Below are 25,289 nucleotides of genomic sequence, written 5' to 3' on the forward strand. Positions count from 1 at the left end.
TTAATTTTTCCTACCCTAGATCCCCATATATCTCCAAAACAATTTCTCCATTAACACCTCCACCCTGATTTGAAGTTTTCAGCCATCATCAACTGAGATAACTCTTTTCCCTTTAAACACCAGGGAAAAACATAGCCAACACCTGCATCAGACTTTAACTCCAGAAGCCACAATGACCTTTTTTAAAACATTTATTTTAAATCTCACAGAGTTGGAGCATCTCTCCTCCCTAGCAAGCAGTCACACATGCAAAAAGCCATGAACTGAAAAGCAGCAACACAGTTATTATAACAACAGCTCCATTAATCACATCAATGACATAGTGAAAATCTCCATGTTCCCATAATTCCACTATAAAAAACATTTACATATACCTATCCTGAGTACTTAGGTGGTTAAAACGGCTATTCATGTTCTTGAACGATGCCCAGATCCAGAAGTATGACTTAATCATGGTCTGGACACACTCAAGACCTCTAGAGATCTGTCGCAGATCAATGCTGCTCAGAACGTGTGGGCAACTAGTAGGTGGTGCTGATATTCAGACGGAAACTTTTTGACTTTGATTTCTAGAGTGGAAACCGGGCTCACATATTCCATGCATCACAACCACAATGGCTGACCTGCTATATAAAGATAAAGGTTAAACCCTTGATATTGTTCAAAAGGGTTAATAAGTCTGCTCTTAAAAAGGTGAAAAACTTGTTTCTTTCAATAGTTTCAGAATTTAATGTTCTTCTTTGTAGATCTATATATATATATCTTTTAATAATTAAAAGCAGATTGCCAAAGCTGTCAGACATAATAAGAGAGGTTACAAATGAGAGGAGGCCATTTGGACTTTATTTGATAAGAAAACACGTTGCAGTCTTGTTCTCTATTTTTAGTTATCAAATATTTTTCTCTTCAAAAAAGAATGTTAAATTATGAAACATTTGAGACAATAAAAGATGTCTTATTTCTTATTAATTGGGGATTCCGTATCCCTTATGAGAAGCTTTAATCTTTATGTGAAAGTCTGGGAGCTGACATCTGCTGAGGTTGCTTGCAGATAATGAGCCTACGAATTTGTGACCAAGTGTGATAGGAATGGCTGCACTTAATACTAATAGTGATAAGCAACAGAATTGATAGATTCCACAGCTGAAGTTAGAAGATTGGAATTTTTGTGGAATAAGGACTGCAAGGATAATTATTGCAAGAAACAGCAGAAATAGCAAGGGAGGGAATTTCTCAAAATTCTCTGGGACCAAATACACCTGTACAGGAACAGTTAAGTTCCTGTTTTATAGTATATGATATCATCACCAGGCAAATAATATTGCAGCTTCATAACAGAGCACATTACACAAAACAAATACCTAAAACACTGCCTCATATTTGCATACTTAACTTACTAAAAACAGAAATTCGGTACTACAGGTAGCCAGCTGCTTTAATCCACCTGTCATGACTTTCTCATTCTCCGCTGTTTCTGGGCTATTTCAAGTTCAAAACAGAAGAAACTCTATTTTAGATAGAAGAAGAAAGTCATTTAGGTTAATGAATGTTTAGACAGAAAACAAAGGAAGGTTGCCTTTGTTTTTAAATATGGCAGTGCCTCGCCCTTACTTGATATTTCTGTTTATAGTCCTTCTTGGCTGTGTTTTTTCATCATCTATGCTAATCCCAGATTTTCAAATGACATCTGACCAGCTCTGAAAATAGATGCCTCTACAGGTTTATCCACATTAGTCATGTACAGATATTGCATTGGGGTTACAGAATTTCAGAAAGTCTACAGTCACTGACATATTTGATTTAGGCTTAGTGTTTGCCCCCCCTCAACAGTGCTCAGGTCAGAGACGAATAGCTGTTTCTATCTATAAAAAGTGATTTAATGCAGCTGCTAACGAAGATAATTGAGGGTTTTTTTTTATTTCATGCCCTTTTTTACATACAAAGCCACCGCTGTAGTTTCTGGCACACATTTTGAAAACACTAAAATTGAGGTATTATTGTAGCCTAACTGAACAAAGGGCTCACTGTGCTAGCCCATCTTTCCGAAACAGTAAAACACAAAGATGGTTTCATTTCTGTAAAGGTATGAAATGCCAGCCAGCCATACTGTGTAGATGGACAAAGTACAGTATGTTTATTTTTTCCTCCCTCTGACGTGCTCTGGAAGCACACGCAGGCTGCCTGAAAGCGTGGTGGGGTAACTCTAGGTTGTGGGGAAGCAAGCAGTCATAACGCCCCTCCCCTTCAATTCTATACCAGCCTCGTCATGGCATGGTTGCCCCCACGGCTCGGTTGTCTAGCAGATAAAAGCTGGGGGAGGAGTGCTGGGGATTCCTCCCATTCGCCACAGCAAACGTAGTCTCTCACCATAACAATCACAAACGCACACGGTTGTGATGCAAAACGCCCACGAGCTACAAGACACTGAAGCATCTGGGTTGGCGTCTCCCCACCCTTGATCTCTTTTCTTTCTGCTCCCACATGTTCAGCCTTATTTTTTTAAAACTTTTATCAGTCTTTGAAACCACAATAAACCGTTTCCTGTTTTCAGCTTGGTCCTTCATGTACGACGCATATGAAGCACACATATGTGTACCGACGGGTTTTCTTGTTTACTAGGCCAGTGAAAAACAGTACAGACCCCCACCAATCATTTTAAAACTTCCCGAAACAGAGTTCTTGTTGTTGGATTGTCAGTGCTGTGGAAGGTGAAAAGGTACAGTAAGCTGGATACTGTACATATAAACCTCCTGCCGGTTAGTGCTCTTTTTCATTATTCCTTTCCAATAACTTTTCCATGTGCTGTTCACATTTCCTGCCCACACTATTGATACTGTATGTAGAAAAAAATCCTTAGATGTGTAAGTATTAGAATGAATATCTTTACGGAAATACTTTTAAAGAGACAGAACAAAAGATCCAGCTTCAAGTATTTACTGTGGACCATGCTAGCTGATTAGTATTAGGCCTGAAATAGAAGCTCTCTTGAACATTTTTGATTACAACACATGAGATCTAATCGTTTCAATTTAACTTAAAATTTGTTATTTAGTTTGAGAAACACAGACTGTGGGATCTACATGATTCCAACAACTCCTGGATCTTTATCTCTCTCAGTACCCTGATCAGACCAAAGAGTCTCCTTCTCCATCAAACCTCAGGCAAAAATTCTTACTACTTTAACTTACAAAATAACCTTGAGGTATTTTTAGGCACTACTCTAATTTCCTCTTTTGGGAAGCACATGTGGGGAAATTAAAAGGACCATTATTTCAATATGATACACTTTCACCTTCAAGCATTTTCCTAACAAAAGGAACTTGAGGTTTGTAATGTGATTTGAAGGTGTAAAGAAAGTAGCTACTGAAATATAAACAACACGGCTTCATTCTGCATTTCTTAAAAGACTTAGAATAACCAGTAAAAAGGTGCATCAAAGTACTAGAGTGCCTTAGGGATGCCATTACTTAGATTTTGTAAATAATCATCTTTTTTTTAAACATTGACTTTTATTCATTAGCTATTTCTGAAACATTTAGTTGTAAAGTATTGACATTCAATCTAAACAGACTTGAACTGCTCTCTTTGATTTTGAAATCAAACAAAAGATAAAGAGTGCCCCCCAGAATTCCAAAATTGTCTTACAATTACTTTCCCTCCCAAGTCAAAACACACATAATACACCTACAAAATGCATAGAATCTGTTATAAACAGAACAACACACAGTGTCAATGTACTGGTACCCATCACATAATATTATCCCTGGCCTTAGTTATAAATGACCTGTACAGCAATTCCAGGGGATTAGAACTTCCTGTTTCCCATCCTAGTGCTCTACTAAAATATCAAACTGGAAGACGAATGAATGGTATCCGAGCCTTGGGATTTCTAGTTTCTGATGAAGCTCAAAATAACAGAAACACTGAAATCAGTGTTTGACTATCAAGGCTTCTAAAATTAAGCCACTACATCAAATGTATAAACACAGTGACTATCAAAATTATTCACCCCTTTGGATTTTTTCATATTTAATGTTACAATATGCTGGGTACAGTGCAGAATCAAAATGTATATATCTGGGATTTTTTTTTTGCTATTGATTGACGCAAAAAAGACATTTGGTTGCACCAGAGCCTATTTAGGTCTGTCCTAGTAAAAGGGATGAATACTTATGCAATCACTTATTTACTATTTTATATTTCAATTAAATTTAGGAGGATCTGTAGAATTTTGTTTTCAGTATGATTTTATATGGTTTTCTGTTTCCTGTCAATCAATCAATCTCCCAGTTAAATACATTATGATATTCGATATTGTAACACAATAAAATATAACAAAATGTCCAAGGGGGCAAATCCTTTTGATAGCCACTGTAAATACAAAAAACTGTAAGATGGCAGCAAGATGTGTAGAATGATTAGATAAGTGTGAATTTTGTATGTCTTTTTAGGAAAAACATAATCAGTAAATAAAATTTGTCTTTGGGTTTAGCGTTGTCATAAAAATGTTCCTAAACTGAAATTCCTGAGATGTCAATATAGGAATCTAAGACAGCCGATGCAATTTGCAATGAATGTCATAAAATGCGGAAGTTAACAGTTAAAAATCAGTTTTTTCTAGCATGTTTTGTGTTTCCCCCAGGATATACACTTGACATTTCAACTCAGTGAAAAAAGTTTCTTTTCCCCTTTTCGCCACTTCATCTACTTCCATTAGACAAAGGATCCCCAGGAGGCCGAACTTTAGACTAGTACATCTTGGAAAAGACTAAACAAAAACATCCCACACAGAAACAATCCAGACCACTAAATCGGTACATTCTTGGCCTAAAATTGATAACATTGGAAATATAGTTAAAAAAAGTTTAACACAACAGCCCGTTAGCTTGTGCATTTTGTAAAATGGCACATAAACACAAACAAACAAGGCCAAATTTAATAAGATATTCACAGCAAGGCATCTACTTTCTTAGTACTATCTGTGTGCCACAACAATGGAAGAAGGCTATAATAATCCTTCTTAGAAGAGATTGTTTACCATATGATATAATGACACCGTATGAAAAGCCAACACTGTGGCTAAGGTGACAGGAATAGGCAGACAACACAGCATTCAAAGTTGCATGCTGCTCTGGGCCAGAATGCCTGCTGCTCAATGAGGGTGACTGAAAGTGAGAAACTAACAGCCCCCTCCTGCCAGTTAATGAAGTGTTAAGGAGTAGGCCCCACTGACACCAAGGCCAGCTGACAGATGGGCTTTTCTGGACATGCCCTTTCGTGACAGCTGCTTTGAGGTCAAGGGTCAAACATCTCCAGCTGGTAGGTCTGGGCGACTGCCAGTTTCCTCTAACTTCATTAAAACATCCCTAAGAAAAGGGTGAAGTCTGGACTTGTTTCATACATCCCTGTGTGCGTGGAAGCAAGACAAGAGATACTGCTGAGAGGCAGGAAAGATTCTCTGATCTTCAGCTGCTGGTATCATTAATCATGTCATCTCTCGGAGATACCTTCTCTGAAGTGGACCACCTAGGTCCCATCATTTACAAAGGGGTTGTTAGGTCATGGTCTCCAAAACAGATATATATCGAATGCTTGGTGCTATATAAACAAAACCGCTCTGATCAAGAGAAAACAAACTGTGTTAAGAAAAAAAGTTAAATGTATTTAGTCATGATCATCACATGCCATGTTCAATTTTGTTCACCATGAAGTTCAAGATGTAAGAACAACAGTCTCCTTAAAAAATGGTTGTAGGGTGAGGCTCTAACAACCAAAACAAAACTCAATGGTAAATGACATTCAGAATGCCAAGTACACAACTGATGCCTACAGGAGTTTACACCCAATGCTTATTAAAAAGGACTATCATAATTACAGAACATTCCAAGATATGAATATTACATTTTTTTCCAAAGCAATTTTTGGTTTACATTTTAATAAAGCAAAATTAATATTAAATATTAAAAATAAAACCTTAAATTTGAATAGAGAACATACACTAAGCAACAACTGAGCTGACTTGGAACAAACTAAAATTACTAACATTCACAGTTTGAATGGTGACTTGTAATACATCATCTCTGAAACAGAGAGGACACACTCCACGATCTGATAAGAAGACTACAAAATTTCCCTCTTCACGTTGTGCGGGACTACGTATAAGCGCCATGTCTGAAACACTGAAATACTGACATCTTTTGTTAAGTAAAAAGCAAACTTGCCATTACAGTTTCTTAAACCGATACAGCGAAGTAAAGATACGCAAAGATCTGTCACTGAACCAACTACATGGCTTGTATTGAAATACTTAAAAACCCAACTGTAAGATAACTGGGAAGAAGCAGTGACTAGTCATCTCTAATTTATTTTGCGACACGTGGCACTTGAGCAATTTGCAAAGAAATAGTTCCTTCCTATAAATATCTGCTAATCCACTTTTACAGCTTGCTTGCTTCCTTTATAGTAAAGATGTCGGCAGTAAATAAGCTTCCCAGCAGCTCTTCTTTGGCAGCGCGACTGCAGTGATTAAAAGCATTAAGAGGAATGGTTCCAGCATTGAACCTGGCAGCCGAGATACTTTTCCTGGCAGATCCATTCAGGCCCGTCCAATGTGGAGAATACAACCAGCTGCACTTTCCAGTAAAGACCCTGGTTAATCCCCTGTCACTGCAGACAGCAGGGAATACACATCTACGAGGGAAAAGCTGCTGTAGTATCCATTCAATGAGAACAAAAAGGATAGACCATTTGCACTTTTTCAGTTTTATTTTCTTTCCTTCTTTGGACCTACTGTATGCACTTGTATATATATGGAAGGATAAACACCTGTATTTTTAAGAATTCCTGTCCCATTGACAAACATGGAAAAATAACACAAGCCTGCAGAGGATGAGTTAAAATGGTTTACAAAAAAGAGTGAGAAGGTGCTGATCATAAGTTTTCCTACGTTGCTTGTAAACACCTCCACAGTTGTTTAAGGCAGTCCCTCAAAAAAAATAGTTATCGTATTGGTCAAAGCGAGATGTTCAGGGGAAAAACCAAACAATGGGAAATTATCAAAGCTTGTGTGATCCCTGTCAATGACATACAGTCAGTCTTGGTTCATTTGCCGTGCTGCTTGTCAGTTCTATAGATCATTTTATACTTTCTGGTTTAATAACCACTCAGCTCTTAGGAAAATAATGTTTTATAAGTTCTACTTCACTGAAAATGTGTACGTTTCTGCTGAAAGTGAGAACTGCCATTGTTAACTGCAAGTAGATATACCAGTACCAATACAGAACTGCAGAAATGCAGTAATAATATTCAGCCTTAAACATTCAACATAGTTCAGCTGCACTTATTAAGAAAATTGCAGCAGAAATCATTGGGTCACCATATAGGAACGAGGAATTTGAATTTCTTACTTTATGCAGAAGAATAGCCTCTGTAGAGTTCAGGTATCAGGCATGACTGATGCTTAAATGTATTCTATCAAAATATTACCAAAGTATCATCACTAAGCATCACGGTTACCATGGACAATCTAAGAAGATTTAAGTAATAAGAAATGTATTTTGAATGGGAAAAGAAAGTGGAATAACTTTTTGCTTTAACCGAGGAGATTAAATCTGAAAGGATGGCTGTATAAGAACAGAAGAAAGAACGTAAACAAAAGTAGGCCATTCGGACTTGATCATTTCTTAGTTTAGTACATAACTGAAACTAAAATTTTGGCCAACTGCTTCTTAAAAGCACCCACAGCATGGGGACCTTTTCTGAGTCAGCTCATTTTGAAAAGAATTCCCTGTCCTTAAATTCATTCTTCTTTAGTTTCCTTCCTGTTGTGATCCCATATTCTTCTTTGCTACTGAATTTTAAAAAAAAAATCTGGATCTATCATATTTATACCCTTAGGATCTTATATACTAAGATCAAATCTTCTCAACATTAATATCTAAGACAATATTTTTTTGTGGTGGTAACCAAAACTGAACACAATATTCCAATTGAGATTTTACTAATGTATTGTAGATATCAAGCATAACTTTCCTGGATTTAAGGTTTCTAAATATTAAATACCTGTTTCTAAATACCCAAACATTGTTTTTTTTTTACATTTCCACATAATGTAATATTTACTGATTAATCCAAGACTTGAATGCAGTTCTGAAATACCTAACGTTTCCAAAAACATTGAGCTCAGATATGGAAAGGCAAAACAGTGAGGTTTCAAATTTTTTTTCAGCCTCGAGTCACAGACACAGAGTTTAGGTTTCAATGATTCTTGCCACAACAATACCTGAAAGTCTTCATTTCATTAAATTCTGGTCACAAAAAGCAAGGTATGCACAAACAGGAGATGCTAGAGTCTAGGATGTCAAGATTACAAAACTGTGTCATGTCCACCGAGGCCTGTAATATATACAGTATGCGGTATAATAGAACTTTAACCCGATATTCATGCTTATGACACAATCTGCATTATGAGGGCTGAGAGCTATGGCAGAACTTTGAAGGGAAAAGGAATTGTTTGATCAAATTCTATGCCCATTTGGAAATGAAACAGTTTCATTGTGTCACAGTTAATAACTAAACTGGGAAATCCCCCCAGAATGCATTAAACATATTCTTCATGTCCGTGGATAACCTCTTAAAACAGGCACATGATTGTAACACAGGGAGATCCCCCGATTATGTTAAAATGCTGCCATGAAACTTGTTTCTTATTTGGGCAATGCAGATCTTAATAAATGCTTCTCAACATGTATCTCTACATGGGGCTTGGGGCAGTTTGGGGCAGTTTGGGGCAAACTCTGCCCTTTGTTTTCTGATTGTATCCATTTAGCTGTAATATAAAAGCATGACATGCTATTGTGAGAACAGTTAATAGAAATCAGACTCATGACAAATATGCTAAACAAGACAAGAATCATAAAAAACAGCAATATTTATTGACATCAGTTGCAATGTCTTGTCAGAGGTCTTCATGGCAACAAACAGGAAAACAAGTAAACTGTTTTGTTTCAGCATATCATTCCTGCATATATCCAAGCTATACAATAGTATGCTAAATTAATACAACTTTTGTTTGGATTGTGAATGATTCAGAAACCAACACATCACAAAAGGCTGGAAGAACTGTCTTTGGTGAAGCTACTGAAACACGCTGAAAACACTGAATTTCCAGCTTTGTTCTTTTTAGATATGAAATATTTAGAAAGCAGCTCACAAAGTCCTGGTATGACTGCACAGCTGCCTGCTTCTGGGTTATTCATTAATGGAGGCTCTCTGTTGTGGCAGTTTAAAAGGATAAAGGAATTTAAGTTATCACAGGGAAATCCCCACATTTTTTCCAGTCTGTCATGCACTCATATATGAGGGAGAGAGAAGATTTTCTGGAAGACAAAAATACAACTGTAGAAAACAAAAATGCATTCTGCCCTGAAGTTCCTTTGTTTGTAAAAATCTAATGAAATACAAACAGGATTTTTACAAACTTTCCCTTTGGTTCCTCTTTGGATAAAAAATAGTCTAATTGGAAGTTACATACCATACGATGTGGTCATTTGTTTAAAATGCATTCAATGGGGAAGTTTTTATTTGTTCAACCCATTATTGCCTCCTGCCTGACATTCCCTTTTAATGACTGGTTCTGATTAAGCATTTTAAAACCAACCCTTTCATTCTGATCGATTGTTCTAGGCATTCTAAGCCTTACCCATTCAAGGCTGGATACAACTTAATTGACAAATCGACTAAAAAACATAAATGTCAAAGGATACATTTTAGTTTCGTTACAAGTACTACTTCTACTTCTAAATTGTTTTCGAATATTTCAAACAAGTATTCATTTTAAGTACTTTTTATGCTTTAAAACATTTAAAGGTCAGCTTCTGAAGTTTGTCCTTTAAAAGTCAACAATAAATATAACAAATGAGAACAGATCATCTACTAAAAAAGCTACAGGAAACTTAGTTGACAAGTCTACTAACATATTGTCCAAAATATTAGAGGTGATTCTTGCCATCAATAATTTCTGGCAGTTGTCAACTGTCATAACATTGAATAAATATAACTGCAGAGCCTCAGTAATGAGCAAAAGGTCTGCATTAATAATACTATAGATGGTAAAAAGAATACACAATCAGGAAACCTTCAGATTTAACAAAACATGACAACCTTGGAGACACACCACATGAATATAAATTAAAGATGAACTTAACTTATATTTGATACTGGACAACCTTACACGCAGGGTTTTGGTCTCAGTCCTACCCAAAGGATGATGAAAATGGTGAGAAAGGGGGGTCAAGACTCTGAAAAATCATCTTACACATGTTTTGTATCAATAACACTTCTCTGATTTCAAAAGCTTAAGTTTTTTTACAGATGTACAGATTTAAAAAAAATATAAGTCTGACTACACTTCCATTTCTGAATTGTATGGTTACATTTCAAAATTGTCTTCCTTGGGATTCCTGTGGTCCTGAGTCAAATAATATTTCCATTGCAATATAACACAGTGGTAGAACAGGTGAATGCTTAAAGAAAGTGACAGAATGTATTTCTTATTTGCCTTATTTAAAGCTGCTATACAGAAAATGACATCCAAGGATATGTGATCTGCTGCCTAGTTTTTATGTTTGCCCAATATGTGAAATAACATAAATATTCATGCCAGCAATAATTATAGTCACATATTTACTCATTTAGACTGTCTTTTTATGAAATGCAAAAGGATTATTTTTACTTTGTCTAAAGTTCTCTAGGATGGAAAATATTCCTTAAAAATTAAAAGACATTCAGGTACATTTACTAACAAAATGTAATATGTCAGTTAAATTGACTGCTCAGAGAATCCATACCTTTGCCTTTGGCATGCTTCACTTCAGCTCATATGTTAAGGATTCCAGTAATTTCTTTTAAAAAATACAGATGGCAGGGAAAATCATTACACAGCTGGGCTCTGTCCAAGTTCTATCTACATAAGGCTAATGAATAATGATAATGGCTGAAGACTGCGAACCTTAATAGTATTTCTCTGATAAGTGATTAATTCTTATATAGGAAAAAGGCTTCCATACTTACTTGGCAGTGCTTCACCATGAAGCATGACAATGACCCAAAGCTTAAAGGGGAACTGCAGTCCCAATTTCTCAGATCAGCTATTAAATCTGGGTAGCAAAATAAATTTACTGACAGTATCCTAAAATTTTACAAATTCCCAATTAAGCACAAATTGTGAACTTTCTGAAAGTACTGTATGGTTGCCATGTTATCGCAAACCGCTGGTCTTGCCACGGGCCCTTCCTGCTCACTAGTCATTGTAATGACTAATGTAATGAAGGGAATAAGTACGATTTGTGCAGCAGACATTTGACCACAGAAATGTTCCAATGTGATCTTCATGCAGTTAACAAGTAGTATTTGTCGGCGAAACCGTCTCAAAGTCAAAAGCAATTTTTCTATTGGATTAAAAGGGATGTATTCGCATGCCTGCTAGTTTACAATGTAATAGTTTCGTTTCACATCACTGGATGTTTTGTTGCCTCATTCTGAATCACAGACAATGACGGCAATATGGTGCTACGCATAGCTGGAAACTTTCTCTTTTTGCGATGTAAATTGGAGGTTTTACACATTACTGTGTACATTTTACTTTCATTGTGGTTTGAAATGCACTCGCCAATGTCAATTCTTTTTATCCCTGAAATATAAAAATGATTATTGCAATTCCCCTTTAAGGCCAATGCAAACAAGCAGTTCAACAAAAGCAGAAAAAGTAGAAAAACCTAGGCTGGTCAAGTCGATCTCCAGATGTAAATCCAATTGAACACACTTTTAACATGCTCAAGAGAAGACTGAAGTCGGAACAACCCAAGAACAGGCAATAACTCAATGTGGCTGCAGCAAAGCATGTCAAATGTTCACACGAAAAGTTTGATGAGCTCAGAAGGTTGGAGACCTCATGCCGTTATTGACTCAAAGGGATATGTGACCGAAACTAACTTTCACAGAAAGCATTAAAATGAATGTGTCCCAATACTTATGGTCACTTAAAATCAATAGGAGGAACACAAAGTATGTTTTTTTTCCCCCCAATTTGATCAGATGTATTCATGGTAGTATCAAAAATATTTTATTGTAAATAATCTCATGATGACAGATACAAATTGCTTAACTGTAAAATAACAAGTCGTAATGTGTTGTCCCAGTACGTCTGGAGAACACGGCATATTTGGCCAGAACAAGGAATAAAAAAGGTTAAGCTCCTGTTAACCTTCCTCTTTTGCACACATCAATACCTTAATGCGTCTCGAGACAGGTGCACGTACCCTGCGCATGTATTAGACTAATGTGATTCATTCAATTGAAAAACCGTTGCTGGGGCCCAGGCTGAGGGCGGCCCTGTTTTGCATATCCCAGCCTGGACCGTCTAGCAGCAGTTCCCTTCTGCGTGAATGGGACCTGTCATCTCCTTTCTGTGGTGCGGAAGGGACGGGTTGACCCTTTCACTTGCGCTGCAGGTTTAAGTAACGGTGGTGGTCCCGCGGTCGGGTGCCCTTGCGTCTCCGCAGCAGATGGGACCGGGCCCCCCGGCTGCCTTTCTTCAGCGCGTGGAACTTCCAGGCCGCCGCAATCTGCTCCACCTGCCAGACCGAACAAAAAATGGCGTTGTCTAACCTGTTAAATTGATTTTCTTGCTACCGCGGAACGGAGCCCAGGTTGTCGCTCCTTCGGCTCCGGCAAGAGGCGATGTATTCATCTTCTTTTGTGCCGTGTTGACGGCAAGCGCAAACTCCCAACCCTAACAGATGCACGCTTCTTCAATGTCTTTTTTATAGTCACTTTTTCATTTCAGTCTAGGCAGTCAAAAGACATTTTGTAAATGCTGTCATAAATAGAATCCTTCACAATCTCTAACACATTTCATGGTGAATACGCAACCCTGTATATACGTATATGGTATAGTAGATATTTTAAAATATCTCTATTTTACAGTATTTTTGTTCTAGATGGGTACTGTAAACTGAAGTACTGTCTTCACCAACTGCACTTCCCTCTTTAAATGACCATTAGAAAAGGCTAGCAGATACCCAACAAAAGAACATTGTCTTGTTGGTTAAAGAAACACCCCCATAACCTGGACTGCTAGGTGACATTACTATAGGAGTGCGTGGCCTGTTGAAGACTGATGTTTCTTTGCATAAGCAGTGATGTTTATTTTGATTCTTTGTACCCAGGGTTGCCCTAATGGTTCCAGTCGGTGCTGTCTTGTTCTGCCTTAATTTCCAAATGATCTGTTAAGGCTTCCACACATCTTTTTGCAGAACAAAGTGCCTGTTCTCTTGACTGACGGTGTCAAAGGATGTGAATGATGGTATTCTGGCTTCTCTTAACCTTCACAATAACATTATTAACTGCTGGCAGCAGTGCTTCTGCAAATGTCTCAAAAGCCAAATAGAATTCATATTTATGATGACTGTGTTTTACGGTTGTCTGCAAACCTACTCTTCCACTTATCGGTCTGGTTTTTATAGGTGATTATAATGCTTTTTCAGAAATGCAATGGTTGTATGTTCACTTACAACAAGTCTCTTTCTACATATACGAGAGGTACTGCACATGCAAGCATATTGTTGCACCAGCAAGACTCAAGAAACAAATTACCACAAAAAAATTAAAAACACTGTGGTAACAATGCTATTAATTTTGACTGCTAGCAAAAATGCTAACCACAAAAAATTAGTTCTGCGTGTTTTAACTCTTCACGTTACCAGAGCAATACCACAAAGAAAAAAAATGGTTGAAAAATCTTAAGATTTTTTTAGAAACAACTAAAAACAGTAGCCATATCTGCAACATCTGCTGTATTGGGTAGATCTACAGGTAGATGTAGATTGTACATATCAGTTAAACAGTACTGAACTGGACTAGTGTTAGATTTATTTTGCAGCTAATACCTGATACATCAAAAAAGCAAGCAAAAAGGCTGCCTAATGCGAACATAAAATTAATAATTTACCTGGCAATAAACTCACAACTTTGAAAAAATATCAGCAACCTATTCATTCAGAATTCATAAGGAAATTCAAACAGCCAATGTGCTAACACTTTACACTGTTATATCCTAACAATCTCAGCAAAGTTTAGGAGCCTTCATATGCAGGATATCTGACTCGCACATGACATCACTAACGTCTGTCACAGCACCTGCATTCCAATTACACCAGGACACTGCTGTGATTTCTAGCATTGGTATTCAGCACATCACATTAATCCTACCTCCCTTTGGGCAGGCGGCCTTCCAACACTTTGTAAAGGGTATTAAACTAATCCCTTAAAATTTAAAGGTAATGGTTGTCATTAGTAGCTGGCTTTAGCATCTAAAATCTCAATTGCCTGACAGAAATAAGAAAAGCACCAGGACACACAACTCTTCTCCAGTATTCTTTCTTGATCCATGGAATACATATATAACATTACTTAACCTCTCACACAGTGTAACTACTTCATTCCACTGTAGCTCAAAATTCATCAGTTCAAAGAAGGGCAAAGTATAAGAAGTGGTGCATTGTAATTTGCAGTGGGCTGTAAATGACCATTAAGGATAAGAATTCAATTTAAGCCTAAAGCTGTTTAGAACATGTTCTGATTAAGTCAACAAAAAAGTGTAGATATAGGGCTGAAGCCTTTTAAAATTACTACAAACTTAGACAATTTTAGAACAAATCTCTTTCACTCTGGGGGAAACCAAATTTAGAATGAATAGCAATTAATATTCACATACATCTGGTTTTAACAACTAATTATCACATATCCAGGACTACTTAATACTAATTTAGGCAAGGGTGTTTATTAAAAATCAAGGTCTACAAAACTACCCTTAGAGTCTGACCTGGTAGTTGTAAAGCAGCACTATTTCTGTGACAGCAAGAAACAGTAGTGCTCAGTTATTGATTCCACTTAAAATATTCAGTCAGAGAGTCTGCAGATATAATTATAACAAAAACTGAATTTTTTAACTTCATGTAAGTTCTAGACATCTACAAGTAGATCAGAACATAATAAAGTATGCTAATTTGGCTTGGATTTAACATTCCAAGAAGATTACAGGATTTAAAACAGTCCCCATGAAGTTAACATATGCGAAGAGGTAAATGTTTAATTTTCAGAGACAAGGACGAAACGGTGTATGGGGCAGAAAAGTTCAACTGAAGTGTGTAACCTCAAAAGGTTTTTGCACCCACTCACTGCAACTGTGAGCAAGATCTGCAGAAGACAGTTTGTTGCTTGAGATGTGGTGGTAAGTGACAAACTAAGACTTGCATAAACCCCAGGTCTTGAGCTTCTATCGACTGTGTGCATACATACAGGAATAAGACCGTCTTTGTGATTTTCTTTCTCCAGGCTGGTGAGTTCCTCAGGGGACAGCAGGGACAGTCGCAAATTTGTCACAGCATCTTTGGCTACATCAGGAATGGGCAGCTCCAGAACCACCTTTAAACCATTCATAACACAAAGGCCAAATTTAGTTATACTTTTCACTCGTTTTCACTGTCTTAAACTACCTCCATTTTCTTCCTTGGATTTCAAGGGAAAGAGCACCCTTAGATACCGTTTTAAAATAGAAAGCTTATCTTCCAGAAATGTTGATTTATGGATCTTGGGATTAGTCGTAAAACAGGTTACAGTTAATGGTAACATTATCTCATTTCGTACAGTACAGTCAGAGATCAGGAATGATTATGTTGCACAAGAATAATCATCAAGCACTTATCACAATCAGTGCTTCAAAAAGGTGCATGCATGCAGGTCACTTCTGATGGATGCAATTAGCACTGTTATACAAACTACATGCTTTAGTTCAAAGGAGTAACAGTTTCGATAAGGCTGAACAAAGAGCAGGACTCTCATCGCTGGTCTCATTAAAGGGCTTGGGCTCAAGGTGTGGCACTCATCCAGTTCCGCTAAAGACATTCGACTCGAGCACAGCCACAAGGTTACCGTCTCCATAGAAACAGGGTCAAATCTCTCAGCACAAGAAGAGTTTTCACTCTGCAATTCTATGCCACCTTCAGATGTAAAGAAAAAAGTCTTTTGTTTAAAATCCTCTTTTTTTCCCCTATATTCAGCCTAGGCTTCTGTTGTTTGTTTTAACTTGCAGGAGATACGTACTGAATTGACGTGTGCCCATTCACGCACAGCACACAGAAGGTCCAGCTCGTCTATCAGCAGCAGGTCACTTTGCAGAATGGACACCAACGCCATATCAGAGAGCTCATGGAAGCCTTGAGTCTTTACAATCTCCTACAAACATGACAGCAAAAGTCAGAGATACTGTATTTGAAATAATCTTAGAAGCAGTTTAAAGCTGTGGTAAATGAAAAAGAGAGGGATTTTTAGGATGACATATTTGCAACTTGTACCTCATTGGGGTACATGTTGAAAACAGTTTGCTCTAACCGCTGTATTCATTTTTATTTAGAAATATGAAAAAAAAAACAGAAGATAAGCGGACAATGACTTCGACCCCCTGGGGAGATCCCTCACTTTCTGACACTACTTAGCCTGACACAAACAGCATCTGCATCTGATATCACTGCAGTATCAGACAACCTTTTCATACACTGCTTATATGGTTGCTAGGTAAACACTTTACAAGATTAGATAGAGTTGGTCCAAATGAGTTAACATGAATGTTTCAGTTTCTAAAGCACACTCAGAGAGAACTGTGCTTAGGATGGTGGAAAGTAGCTTTGTTATTCTGGTTATACAATGTTGTAAAATTGTATCCACTATTAAGACACACAGGCACACTGGTTTTAAAAACAGGAGCAAACAAGTGCCCCTTTTTATAGTGTCCTGTTCTCAAGTTTTATTTCAGTTCTAACTTCTCTGAAGTATTATTTATTGTTCTTATTCTTTACTGTATTGCCAGCAGCTATATCACCCTACAACTTACATTTGGCAGCCCACTGAAGCTCAGCAGGTGTGAGTCTGGCCAGTACCTGGATGGGAGACCTCCTGAGAAAGCTAAGGTTGCTGATGGAAGAGGTGTTAGTGGGGCCAGTAGGGAGCACTCACTCTGCGGCCTGTGTGGGTCCTAACGCCCCAGTATAGTGACGGGGACACCATGGTGTAAAAAAGGGCACTGTCCTTAGGGTGAGAGGTAAAGGTCCTGACTCTCCATGGTTATTAAAACTCCCAGGGTGTTTCTTGAAATGAATATAGGTGTTAAACCCCAGTGGAATGCCCACATTTTCTCCTGAGCTTTACCAATCATGGCCTCCTAATAATCACCATCTATGAATTGGTTTCATCACTCTATTCTCCTCCCCACTAATGGTGGTGTGTGCCAAGTGTACTGGTGCACTATGGCTGCTGTCGCATCATCCAGGTGGGGCTGCACATTGGTTGGTGGTGAAGGGAGTCCCCATTACTTGTTAAATGCTTTAAGTGGAGTGTCCAGAAAATAACTAAATAAGTGTGAGGATTATTATTTAATTCTATTCAGTGTATGTACCGTAAGTAATTTAACATTAAATGTAAAATTGTGTTTCTTAAATTGCAAATTGCCATCTATGCAGTCTGTAATAATAAATCAGTTCCACAACAAATTCAACCAACGTTCTTTAGCAGAAGAAAAATGTTATGTTCTTTTAAGATTTAGTGCAAGACAAGTGAAAGAAAAAATTTAAAGGCAAAACTAAGCTAAACTTAGTTTACTCATCAGACGTCACTGTGCATACAGAACGTTTCAAGATTAAATGTCCATCCTATTTCATTTAACAGGTTGATTTTCTAATTTTCTGATTTTCTGCATCTAAAATAAGTTAAACGTAAATTATTGCACTGTTTTCAGCCTTATCCTAACTGTGCCAAAAAGAAACAAGAAAGTGTTGTCACTGACTTCGCCCCACCATAAAGTGGATCAATAAGCTAAACTCATTAATTTAAAATCAGAGCTGGCCTGAGCCTGGGAGCTATTTTTTGCATGTCTTCACAAGCTTTGCGCTCTTAAAGGAAGGTCGTGCTGAGGTGAGACAACTCAAAAATCCCTTCTCGCAAAGAAATGGGAATTGCTCAGGCTTGTAATGTGTGACTTAACGTGTGAAGTGTTTAGTAGCTACTAATACATTTCACTCTATCCCATAAACACAGCAGGTACAACAGCTGTCAAAGCCTGAAATACCATTTGCTGCAACAGAGCAAACACACAAGTCAGAGGCCTCCGCAGGTCCCAAGACGTGTTATTTTCTATTCGTTTATTTTATTCGAATTCATCATTGTACTTTTTATATCCCCAAGTTATGGTCAATCTATTGTTCAGCAAACTCACAACAGTCCTTGTGCCAGGAGAGGTAAAGAGGGATGACCTGTTTTAATTATAAATATTCAGACACAGGCAAGCTATACAATTAAATGTGTATTAACTTTGACAATTCCCCTTTAACATAAAGTCTCAAAAAACTTTGCTTTTTAACCTGCAGAACTTAAACTGAGCAGATGAGCCATTCATCTTACAGGAAGCTGTTTCATAACCAGCATGGTGCATTCTGCATCTAATTAAAAGACGCAGGACTCAGGGATCCTATTAGGGAGTTGTTTCAATCTTAACCACATGACTCATTCACAGGATCCAGCCCTTGCTATTAACACCAGCAGTCTTCCTGCTTGGAGTCCCACTGAGCAATACAGCTCTGGCAACCTTGATCCTGAGCTTCCACAATCACTTTGGGGGTGTGTTGATTTAAGGACAGGGAGGGAAGAAAAATAAATATGCATTAAGTAAAATGACTCATGCAGCCGAAAAAAGAGGATGTGATGACAGGTTTTTGATGTTTTCCATAGTAACGAGTTCCTCAGCTCAAGATGATCAACCTCAAGGTGTGGGAAGCTGTACATGGAAATGGATAGGATGGCAACTGCTAATTATCACACATTTCTGATTACACCAAGAATGCTTTCACACTTTCATCATTTCTTTTTTAAATTAGTGAAAAGCTACCTTGCATTCTAAATTAAGAGTTTTATTAAAAGCAAGAGACATATGAGTAGCTCATTATATAAGTGAGATGCATATCAAAAGTTATTCTCTTAAAACCATTTTACATCTTTAACTACTACAATCTCACATTTCTCATTTATATTAGGCAGTAAAGAAAACAATTACATTCACTTCCCATGTGAATGATAAAGGTAAATAATTCAGAATGTAGACTGTGCACATACTGTGAAAAGATGGTGTTATTGTACATAACGATAACATAACGCAAAAACGTTTGTTCTGATTCTGTATTGAAGGTGTCTCCTGGAGAAATTCACTTCTATGCATGATCTAGATCAAACAGACAACATCCACTGAATATGAAGTCGAAAAACGCTCTCAGACTGAAGATTCATGTAGTAAAAGCTGCAAGCTCACTTCTTCTTTAATACTTAATCAAATGTCCAAGGAATTCACACCTTTGTCTGCTTTGGAATCACAAGTCTTGCATCATTGAATGGGTAAGTCGGTCAAATTTTGTTTTCTAAAGAGGTTTTCTTATAGTGGAGTCAAAGACATTGACCACCTTTACCAAACAATTGCACAATGTGATGCAATTATGTAAATAATGTTTCAGTGCTGTACAGTTCTGCATCTACGGCAGATGGTACGTCACTATTGATTGGTTCAGGGCAGGGGATTGGCATATCAATGTTTTCATATTTAAACCTTTAATATATTCAGACACATTCAACAGAAAAAGAAGAATGAACTTTAGTGCAAATTGAATCTATCACTCTCATAAGTAAAATCAGTAAAATGAAAGTTCAGGCTAAAAAAAAGGGTTGGCTATCTACATATTTGAGCATATGGACTGATCAGATGGTGAACAGGAGGTATTAATATGTGAATTTACATGTGACAGTAGCTGATTTCCTAGGTCTGTAATGTGACTTGAATCTCAACCAGGGAAATCTCTCAGAAGAGATGACTCTTAATAACCTTGGGATACAAATGCTGATTAATTGCTTGGCCACCACAGTATTAAATAATTTGATTAATTCACAGGAAAGCAAATGTCAGTTCCAAGACTGTGCTTTTCTTAACATTGTCTACTCAACTGGAAAAGTAACATATGATGTAGAAATGGTTGTGAATATATACAGCATCCTTAAAAGAAATATTTAGTAATGAATCTTGATTAAAACTAATTTTCTTGTAATAAATATAAAAAGAATGTCCAGAAAAAGATTTATTTAGGGGGAAAATCAACATTGTTAAAAGTAAGCTGGAAACTTACACTGTGACTTTATTGGCTAACTTGCTTCCTACAGACAACATTAAGAGCAACAGTAAAGTTAGGGACAGAATCAGACAGTTTTTCCCTTCATTACAGAGATGAAGAATTTACAAGAAACAAGTTTTAAAGTGGATTAGATGCACATGTGATAAATATGGTAATTAAAACCATTAAAATGGTAAAATGGTAATTAAATACCATTAAATATGGTATTAAAAATATGGTAATTATCTTTTTCGCATCTAACTTCATTATTCCTTTGTTGTATACAACTACTTAATTATTACTCGGAATAAAGGAATGTAACTCTTACTCTTGCAGCGTAATTAAGTCGGATTGAAAAAAGCTGCCCGGTTATTTCATAACATGTATGCAGGACATTGCTCAATGTATAAACTTCTCAGCAAATCAGTCCAGAACCTACCCAAGTGTGGTTTTCTATGAACATGAGGCACTTCTCCTTCATATCCAACTGCCCATAAGTCACTGCTGCCTGAAAAGCAAAGACAATGGTGTGACACGAGTTCGCATCATGCAATATTATCAAAGCCTTTCATTAACATCCCCCCACTACACAGGTCAGTAGACTGACGGAGTCAAAAAGAGTTGACAGACTGATAGAACAAAGTGAAATAAAACAAAGAGATAAATTGTCCAACTGACAAGCAGCATGTTAAAGATGATAATGAAAATGACAGCAGAGTTAAAGAACAACATGGTCCTCAGTAATTACCTTCACTCAGTTATCTGTCCACGACCATGCAAATGTTTAAGGTTCCCTTAATGTAACGTGTAACAAACGCAATGATTCAAACTATTCAAGATGAATGACAAAATATACTGTGACAAAAGGTTGGTTTCTTTTGGGAATATTCTAAGGGGAAACAAAATAAAATGTTTAACCATGGAATCTATAATGGGCGAATCAGTGACAAGCTTGTGTTCCAGTGTAGTACAGCACAGGATCGGCCTGTATACAGGGGAGGGGATTACTAATTCCATTTTCATCTATTTTACCTGTTTATTCTAAATCTTTCCATTGACTGATATCAGTTTATATCAGATATCAGTTTTCTATACTTGAAAATTTTTAATTTTTATCCCAGTTTTCCCATCTCTCTGGATCCCATTTCTCTCCTGGTGTGCCCATTCGCGGATTCTCAATCCTTTGTCCTCTTTAACCATCCCTCTGTCTCAAATTTCGTTCTCTCCTTCACTGCCCCACAAACCTAAACAGGGTTTCACATCTGAAAAATTGCGTTTTCTATTTTCCAGTGCGGATTTAACCTCTACTTGTTCCTTTGCAGCTTGCAAACTGATGCCGCTCCCCACTCCAACCTATTTTAAAGACTTTGTTTGAAAGCAGAAAGAGAAGAGAAAATAAACTCCATGTCTTTTATTACATATGCATTGCTTAGCTACTTTTAAGTTGTTTACAATACACAGGGGCTTTTATCCTGCTTGTGCTTTGCAGCTATTATCCTCTGACTGTGAAGTGAATGTTGATTTCTATATTAAAAATATATGTTAACGCTACCAGAGGTAACAAAAAGAGGAAACAACTAGAGAGGTTGAGAAACAAGCAAATATCCCCTGAGACTGGCTTTATTGTGACTCTGGAAAATCCAGAGATTAAACTGGCAAACCCCTCTATAACATTCAATAATGTCCTTAAATCAGTAACAGGCAGAAAAGGAATTAGCCATAACGATGTGGAAGAACATTGTGAGGTAGGTTTTAGGCCTCAGACTCTACGTTTCTTAAACACAGATCGAATACCAATTTTCATTTCTACATCAAGACTGCTGCATGAAAACAGCTGGGTCATATACAGTTAATAGTCAGGTTTCAATGCAATAAAAGCCCAACCCCGCCAGAGTTATATACAGCCAAGAGACCAAGGAATGTCTTGGAAAAAACAGATAAGAGTTTAAATTCCAAACTTATCAGAAAAACTTTCCACATCTTACTGTACATTATTTCATTTTACTGTCACACACAAGGAAGTGGTATAATTATAACACCGCTTGACTTAGAGAAAAATAAGTTTAAAAATCTGTAATAAAAATATAAAAACACATACTGTACTGTACCCTGCCGCAGGATAGGAAAATATATTGTGTTCTGTCATAGTTCAGAATTCAATTCTAAGCAGTATTATCATTTTTTATTTTTCAGTGCTTGTAGTCCCTCCTCTGCCAAATTACAGGATAATGAACTTTTATCAGGACTTTATTCAAGGTTTTGTTAATGGACATGTTTGGACAAAGATTAAATTTTTGGAGTTTAAAACATCAGCTTCAATTCTATTTTTTTTAATCTTATATATAATGTCTATTCATAGACAGAATAATTACAAAGCAAATATGAAAATACTTCAATCTGTAGTTTTAAAACAGTTGAATTTCTAAAGTTAATCTTCCCATTACATTGGCTATTTTATTGTATGTAATCTCTTATAAAAAGGATACAGCTTCTCTTTGCCACAGAGTTTCAGCAACAAACCATACTGATATTTTCAAGTAGCACTCTTTAATAAAATAACTCCTTCGGGAATGGGGAACTTGTCAACAGATGAATAACAGCCATTCTGTCAGTTTCCTCTCCGTTCTGGATTAAATATTAATGCAGACAATTTTAGTAGGATACATGTAATTTATGGAAAAGGAAAACAGTTACAGTTCAATGGATTGTCTTGCTGCCATTATTAGGTTGAACATAAAATTAAGACCGGTTTTATAAGATAGATGTAGAATAAATGTACAGCCTTGGTGAACCACTTTCATTATTTCATTCTTTATCTTTGTGTAGAAAGTGAATAGAAATCTTTCACGATAAAAAGTTTGACAGGATGCTTTTTAATACTGAAAAGCCTGCAAGACTACTGTTTATAACAGGGATTGGCAATCGGGGTCCCAGAGGTCCAGCAAGTCTGCAGGTGTTCGTTTCATCTGCACTGTTAACAAGATCAGCTCATTGCTGGCTAAATGTGATTGATTTAACAGCCTTTTCTAGCTCTTCAGCTGCTGGAGCTTTCAAGAGACCTAGAGAACCTACAGACGTACTGGATTTGCAAGAACAGGATCACCCCTCCCTGGTTTAGAAGAATGTTTATTTAGCTTTCTTTCCCGAGTAATCAAAGGCGACAGCTTTAACATAGTCTTTCCCTGGTTTGTCAAGCACGGTCCTGATTTATTTCTGCTCTGCCCTTTGCAGTTACTGTACGCGTAGCATGTTGAGCCAAGTCTTGTCAGCTTTTTATAAATAAAGATCCTAAGCACAAATATCACAAAAACAAAATTATAGTCCGTAGTTATTTTACTTTCTACTAAGCTCAAACAGTAGCAGAATCTTCCCTTCCTCTTTCAAGCAATGTTGCAGTAGAATTAGATATTAATTAGACAATAAAAGACACATAATCAGTAGACACTTAATGTATCAGTATTGCATTTAACTGGAGTTATAATTGTCTTCCTTCCCGCCTCTACAGCAGTCCTCAATATAGAATGGTAGAGTCCCCTTTCCAATTCCATTACGAATACCGGTCTTCAGTATTCTCATCTGCACTTAAAGGTCATGCAGATAAATTCACCTATCACAGAAAAAGCAAGAGGCACCACCCACTTAAGTAAACAATGACATAAAAACACAATACAAAGCAAAGTGGAAGCAAAAAACCTTTAGTTTATTAAATTAGTGAAAACAAACAGGTGAATCACAATGGTAGGAGAGCTGTGGAGCAAAGCTGTGGTGATATGATTCTGGTAGTCACGTCTTTGTTTTTGAGAAAACTAAATTCTCCTAGGAACAAAGCCGTGGACGGAATTTTACTCATAAAATGAATGTAGGGGCACAAAATGTAAAATTAAAACACAAAATATCAGATGTTTGGCTGTCACAGATCTAAAACAAAACAAAAACAAAGTGTTTTCTTTTCTGCTAAATTATACAATCCCTACAAACATAAGTTAGTTTTCTCCCCCCTCGCATCCAAAATATAGTGACAAATTATATTACAGCTTTTAAGGGGACACTCTAAATACAGTGTCTGTGTGGGTTAATACAAAATGTTTCCTAAGCCACCTAGACTGCAATATACAGTAAGTGCAGAAGACTAGCAGCACAATCAGACAGAACCTAACCAACATACTGAAAAGCAGGTGCCATACTTGTCTTAATAACAATTCAGTAGCTACAGATAACTCCATTCTCTTCAGCAGAAACTGATGGTATTAATTCAGTGAGATGTGTGTTTTACACAGAAAAAAAGGTATTCAAAAACCACAAGGTACAAACCAATCTTTTCTTTTGCAATCTTAAACCTGTCCTGGATCACTTCCTTTTTATACAATATGAGCACGATGCCCCACTTTCTGGGCAAAAGGTTGTGCTCAAAGACTATGCAAGATATGAAAACACATCCTAATGCCACTGCCTGTGGAAGTCACCAAGAATGAGAGAATCTAAGCATGAGAGCATTTTAAATATACAACAAAAGAGATCATTTACACCTTATGGCCAGCAGCCATATCACCCTGCAACTCACAACTGGCAGCCCACTGAAGCTCAGCAGGTGTGAGCCTGGTCAGTACCTGGATGGGAGACCTTCTGGGAAAAACTAAGCTTGCTGCTGGAAGAGGTGTTAGTGGGGCTAGCAGGGGGCGCTCACCCTGCGGTCTATGTGGGTCCTAACGCCCCAGTATAGCAACGGGGACATTATACTGTAAACAGGCGCCGTCCTTCGGATGAGACCTAAAACCGAGGTCCTGACTCTCTGTGGTCATTAAAAATCCCAGGGCATTTCTCGAAAAGAGTAGGGGTGTAACCCCGGCGTTCTGGCCAAATTTCCCATTGGCCCTTACCAATCATGGCCTCCTAATAATCCCCATCTATGAATTGGCTTCATTACTCTGTTCTCCTCCCCACTGAAAGCTGGTGTGTGGTGAGCGTTCTGGCGCACTATGGCTGCCGTCGCATCATCCAGGTGGGGCTGCACATTGGTGGTGTTGGAGGGGA

General features: G+C 37.3%; 1 protein-coding gene across 1 annotated transcript in view; it reads right to left on the reverse strand.

Moving 5' to 3' along the window:
• Positions 1 to 8,911: 8,911 nt before the first annotated feature.
• Positions 8,912 to 25,289, reverse strand: part of LOC148823403 (BTB/POZ domain-containing protein 19-like) — a 47,221-nt gene continuing 30,843 nt past the window's right edge. Inside the window, exons 5-8 of the mRNA XM_088927446.1 lie at positions 20,698 to 20,766; positions 16,162 to 16,293; positions 15,358 to 15,483; positions 8,912 to 12,632 (exon numbers count right to left, since the gene is read on the reverse strand). Of these exons, the coding sequence (XP_088783572.1) occupies positions 12,495 to 12,632; positions 15,358 to 15,483; positions 16,162 to 16,293; positions 20,698 to 20,766 (465 nt within the window). The 3' untranslated portion in view covers positions 8,912 to 12,494. The remainder of the gene's footprint in view (positions 12,633 to 15,357; positions 15,484 to 16,161; positions 16,294 to 20,697; positions 20,767 to 25,289) is intronic.

The sequence above is a fragment of the Atractosteus spatula genome, chromosome 11 (genome assembly GCF_055471065.1).
Source record: "Atractosteus spatula isolate fAtrSpa1 chromosome 11, fAtrSpa1.hap1, whole genome shotgun sequence".
NCBI lineage: Eukaryota > Metazoa > Chordata > Actinopteri > Semionotiformes > Lepisosteidae > Atractosteus > Atractosteus spatula.